The 6,000-nt window shown below is 52.8% G+C and overlaps 1 protein-coding gene across 1 annotated transcript in view; it reads right to left on the bottom strand.

Moving 5' to 3' along the window:
- ASPM (assembly factor for spindle microtubules) overlaps nucleotides 1-2,738 on the bottom strand; it is a 68,498-nt gene extending 65,760 nt beyond the window's left edge. The window contains exon 1 of the mRNA XM_073571720.1: nucleotides 2,294-2,738. Coding sequence (XP_073427821.1) covers nucleotides 2,294-2,575 — 282 coding nt within the window. The 5' untranslated portion in view covers nucleotides 2,576-2,738. The remainder of the gene's footprint in view (nucleotides 1-2,293) is intronic.
- Nucleotides 2,739-6,000: the final 3,262 nt, after the last annotated feature.

The following is a 6,000-nucleotide window of genomic DNA, read 5'->3' on the forward strand; positions in this document are numbered from 1 at the left end:
AGAAGTGTTACATTCTCTTTCTTCATGCTAATGGTTTCTTTCAGGCTCCTGGGCGTGCGGTGCGTAAAATAAACTCCTGCCTCCTATCCTCATTGTTATATTAAACTTTCCATCTGCGTCAGTTATGGTGCCGGAATCCGGCACCTGCACTCCCTGCACAATACACACCTTTTCCTCTCTTTATGGGGAATGTATTCCGGGATCTTCTGCGCAGGCGCTGTGACCTCCGGTGTGCGCCATATAAGGTGCTCTGCCCACTTCCTCCCTGCATAGTCATCGTTATGTACCCATGGTTCCTAGCGATAACTGTGCGGGAAGAAGTGTGGAGAGCATCTTATCAGAGCGCACACCGGAGGTCACAGTGACTCGCAGGAGCTTGCGCAGAAAGATCCCTGAATGCAGCATCCATAGAAGGGAGGAAGAGGTACGTCTTCCTAAATATAATCCAGAAATAAAGCCTTTCCAAAGTGTCCATAATGTCCCCCGAAAACGCCCAATATTCTAGCAAAGTCAGATCCAAGGGCCCGGGCTGTGGGATCTCTGACTGCTCCACAGTGATAGGGCCAGATCTCAGAGCTGTGCAGCGATGCCGCACCCGTACTAAGCGGCTACAGGAGCACAGCGCCGCAGCACCGATACTAAGCGGCTACAGAGCGGTAACAGGAGCATAGCGCCGCAGCACCCATACTAAGCGGCTACAGGGCGGTAACAGGAGCACAGCGCCGCAGCACCCATACTAAGCGGCTACAGGGCGGTAACAGGAGCACAGCGCCGCAGCACCCATACTAAGCGGCTACAGAGCGGTAACAGGAGCATAGCGCCGCAGCACCCATACTAAGCGGCTACAGGGCGGTAACAGGAGCACAGCGCCGCAGCACCCATACTAAGCGGCTACAGGGCGGTAACAGGAGCACAGCGCCGCAGCACCCATACTAAGCGGCTACAGGGCGGTAACAGGAGCACAGCGCCGCAGCACCCATACTAAGCGGCTACAGGGCGGTAACAGGAGCACAGCGCCGCAGCACCCATACTAAGCGGCTACAGGGCGGTAACAGGAGCACAGCGCCGCAGCACCCATACTAAGCGGCTACAGGGCGGTAACAGGAGCACAGCGCCGCAGCACCCATACTAAGCGGCTACAGGGCGGTAACAGGAGCACAGCACCGCAGCACCCATACTAAGCGGCTACAGGGCGGTAACAGGAGCACAGCACCGCCGCACCCATACTAAGCTGCTACAGGGCGGCAACAGGAGCACAGCACCCATACTAAGCGGCTACAGGAGCACAGCGCCCATACTAAGCGGCTACAGGGCGGTAACAGGAGCACAGCGCTGCAAGCGGCTACAGGGCGGTAACAGGAGCACAGCGCTGCAAGCGGCTACAGGGCGGTAACAGGAGCACAGCACCGCCGCACCCATACTAAGCAGCAACAGGGCGGTAACAGGAGCACAGCGCTGCAAGCGGCTACAGGGCAGTAACAGGAGCACAGCACCGCCGCACCCATACTAAGCAGCTACAGGGCGGTAACAGGAGCACAGCACCGCCGTACCAGTACTAAGCGGCTACAGGAGCACAGCACCGCCGCACCCATACTAAGCAGCAACAGGGCAGTAACAGGCGCACAGCACCGCCGCACCCATACTAAGCAGCAACAGGGCAGTAACAGGCGCACAGCACCGCCGCACCCATACTAAGCAGCAACAGGGCAGTAACAGGAGCACAGCGGTTCAGCATCAGCTCAGTAATGTATGCAGCACAGCAGGGTCTAGAGCATGATCCGGCCCAATCACTGAGGAGCATTCAAAGATCCCGCGCTGCATATTGGGATCCCACAACCCGGGCGCTTGGTTCTGACTGTGCTAGAAAGTTGTTTTTTGGGGAACATTTCTGGAAGGTTTTATTACTGGATTAATAAATGCACAGATGTTTTTGATTCATATTTGAATCCTGCAGGACACACTCCCACTAGACGTGTGTGGCCCCAGTGCATTACACTGAGTGAGCCCAGCAGGTCTAGTCAGAGTGTGTCCTGGAGATGGTATACATGCGCTCACATGACCGTGTGGCGGCTGGGCCCCTCCATAGCGGTGTGTACCCCCAGATTAACCCTATACCTCCTGGCTAACAGTTTTATCCAGCCTGACAGGTTCCCAGAAGGCAGACGCAGCCACACTGCTGGGGTTTTTCTGGAATAAGGGAGTGTTCACACACAGATCGTGGAAACTCCGCAGCCCCCCAGCGTCTCGGGACCCCCCCGGGCACATAACGGTCCTGTGCTGCCGCCCCACATACCGGCACTAGGAGCTCGCTCTCCGGCACGCTGAAGCCTCGGTGCTGGGGCAGCTTGTGCACGATCACTTGGGCCAGGTCCGCTGAGGGATTCTGCAGCAGAAGGACCGCCGTGCGGGCGGAGCCGGGGCGAACACACCCGAAGCTGACGAACGGCGGCCGTGAGAAGTGCGTGAGGGCCAGCACCGGTACATCCTCCGGGGGCAGCGCCTTGCCCGCGGCAGTCGGGGGTGATATGCTCAGCATGTCTGGCCGGGGCAGCTCCGCTCTAGTCACCGCTGACATACGCCGATCTATCTCCGGCTACGGTCACAAACAGATTTCAAATATCGGAGCGCGCTGATAGGTCCTGCTGCCTCTTTCTCCACGTCCACTTTCTGAAATCATCCAATAGGAGCATGAAGTGGACGACCGTTCCAGCCAATCAGCGCACGTACCATTTCGGATAAACCGAGGCCGAAAGAAAGAACCAATGAGAGGCTGGAAATTTATTTAAAACGCAACATCCGGCGTGCGCTGTGGTCACGTGGTAGCAACAGAGACAACATCTCCATAACAACCGCATCACTGAGAGTGGCGCTCCGCCCCTGTCATGTGACTGGCAGCAGAGAATCTAGTGGTGATTTCTGGAGGCGGCCAGCAGCGCAGCATGAGACCCGCAGCTGCCAAGCAGGAGTGCTCAGTAGTGCGCCTGCGTGATCACCCCCCATTTACTTATATGGGACCGATGAGGTGACGTTGGTTGTACCAGTCCCCTGGCAGGAGACAGAGGTGTTACGCATGCGCACCACCCTCCTTTCAGTTTGGGATTGCTGAGGAATAAACTGGAGTAGAGCCACTGTCACCTGCTCAAGGAAATGCTCTTCAAGGGATCCCAGGCGGCAGGGCTTCCTATACGGGAGTGGTGGTATGTCCGTATAGGCCACCGCCCCAATAACAACGCTTAGAAGGCGGAGCGAACAGTGATGGAAATCCAGTGCGGGAGACATATGTAAATCAGGCAGGTAGTGCACTGGGGGCGTGTCTGTGCACTTGGGAGAAGGCGGGCACATGCTGCCTGATTTACACACAGATTCCATGTTAGACCCCACAACCCTGACGCCTGCAATAGAATGCAGCAAAACACGCCACTGTATCGTCACAAGAGCCCAACACCCCGTCCACATGTCCCCATGATGCGCCAAAAAATGAGATGGCGAAGGATAAACGTGGTATAAATCAGAGGCGGCATGGATCAGTAACCAAACAGCCATGTGATATGATGATATAATAAACGGCAGTATGAAAAGATAAATCAGCAAGAGACAAAGGACTTTATTCTTGCTGGGTTTTTTTTTTACAATTTCACTATGGGGTTAGTGATGGAGCTGTCTTATAGATGCCTGCCCATTACTAACCCCAGAGCTTGATGTCAGCTGCCAATACAAAGCTGACATCAACCCCAACACTGTTACCCCACTTGCCATAGGGCAGGTGGAAAGAGTGGAGGCCAATCACCCGATGTGGTGCACCTTATGGATGCCCCTTTTCTGGGGCGGCTGAGAGCTGATTTTTTTCAGTCTGGGAGGCGGCCAATTTCCACGGTTTTTTCCTAACATATTACCAGCCTGTAGCTTTCCATCTAGCCTTTGTAGATTACTTCTAGGGGAGCCCCCATGTCATTGTGTTTTGGGGGTGCCCCATTTTAATAACCAGTAAGGGCCAAGTATGCAGCTGTGAGCGGATATTAATAGCCTGGGAGGCTCCACAGGCAATACCCACTTCCCAGGCTATAAACAGCTGCCCCCAGCTGTCCACATCCCCTCTGCTGGTTATTACATTTTCAGGGGACGCTATGCCATTTGTTTCTTTAATATATGACTTAAATGCATGTGCAGTAAACCCAAAGCAACGATTACACACCTCACTCACATATTTCTACTCATCTACGTACTGAAGACTATTGTTAGAGTAAGATGGTTTTCTATGTAAAACCTAAAATCACATTGCAGATGGGCTGTGTATGCATGTCATACAGATGTTAGATGACAAAATTCACATTGTACTCACATGACACATGTCCGACTTTTCAGGAACATCAGCGGACCAATTTTAATAATGCTGATGGGTATGAACCCCAATAGTAACATCAGGACTCCATGTCATGGCTGAGGAGTCCGGGTGTGTTACCATAGAGCATGGGCTGGTACTGGTTCAGAGAGAATGTACGTGGCTGGCACTCCGTACATTGCAGTCATCTGGGCAGTTTTCATGGTGACAGACCCTGGGTATCACAACAGGCCGACAAGTGGCACTGTGATACCAAGATTCAGATCTCTCACTCCGTTACCGACCAATCATCCAGGAATCCTTTATTTCATGGTTTTAATTCACACACAAGTTTGGATTGCAAATTTCAAATCAGCGTCACATTTTCTATACAGAATATTTGCTTTCATTATAACGCAGCACCGACATGAAAGAAATGGCAAGCTCAGCGTCTCTGCTCAGCCTCCTGGACCCTTAAGTAGAAACCCCTTGGTAGGATGGAGTGCAGCTTTTTAACACCTAATAGAGAATAAATGTTTATTTTTACAACATTCCTGCTGAATAATATGCAGTTTATGGGCTTTGGGTTTAAAAGCAATAGAGGGATTTTGGGTTGGGTTCTTACCGTAAAATCTCTTTCTTGGAGCCTTCATTGGGGGACACAGATGACCATGGGTGTATGCTGCTGCTGCTAGGAGGCTGACACTATGCAAAACAAGAAACTTAGCTCCTCCCCGGCAGTATACACCCACTGACAGGCACCAAGCACCTCAGTTGGTGAAAAAAGCAGTAGGAGAAGCAACCAAAACCATAAACATATGTACCAACTCAACAAGGGACTCTCAGACCCAACACGGTACTACTTAAACAGGGCGGGTGCTGTGTCCCCCAATGAAGGCTCCAAGAAAGAGATTTTACGGTAAGAACCCAAAATCCCTCTTTCTTTATCGCCTTATTGGGGGACACAGATGACCATGGGACGTTCCAAAGCAGTCCCGAGGGTGGGAACAGCAATAAAGGAACGAAATAATGAAGGGCTTAGGTCGGTCGATGCGCCACCGCCGCCTGCAGAACCTTCCTACCAAGAGCTGCATCAGACGAGGCCTGGGTATGAACCCTGTAGAACCTCGCGAAGGTGTGCAAAGATGACCAGGTCGCGGCTCTTCAAAGTTGTAAGGCCGAAGCCTGGTGTCGCACAGCCCAAGATGCCCCTACAGCTCGGGTGGAGTGGGCTTTCACCCCCGGAGGGGGCCGTTTCTCCTGAAGACGATAGGCTTCCAGGATGGTAGACCGAATCCAACGAGCAATTGTGGACTTGGAAGCCGGAAGACCTTTCCGGCGACCCTCAGAAATGACCAGCAAGGAATCAGATTGGCGAAAGGAAGCGGTCCTGGCAAGGTAAACACGCAAGACTCTCACTACATCCAGTTTGTGGAGCGACTTTTCCAGAGGATGAGCAGGCGCAGGCCAAAATGATGGAAGGACGATATCTTCGTTAATGTGAAAGGGGGAAACCACTTTCGGAAGGAAAGAAGGAACTGGCCTGAGAACAACCTTATCTTGGTGGAGGATAAGGTAAGGAGAACGACAGGATAAGGCCGCCAGCTCAGAAACTCTCCTGATGGATGTAATGGCGATCAGGAAAGCCACCTTCCATGAAAGAAGAGACAGAGGGATATCCT

Source organism: Dendrobates tinctorius, unplaced genomic scaffold (assembly GCF_039654945.1).
Source record: "Dendrobates tinctorius isolate UK_male_01 unplaced genomic scaffold, ASM3965494v1 ptg000029l, whole genome shotgun sequence".
Lineage (NCBI taxonomy): Eukaryota > Metazoa > Chordata > Amphibia > Anura > Dendrobatidae > Dendrobates > Dendrobates tinctorius.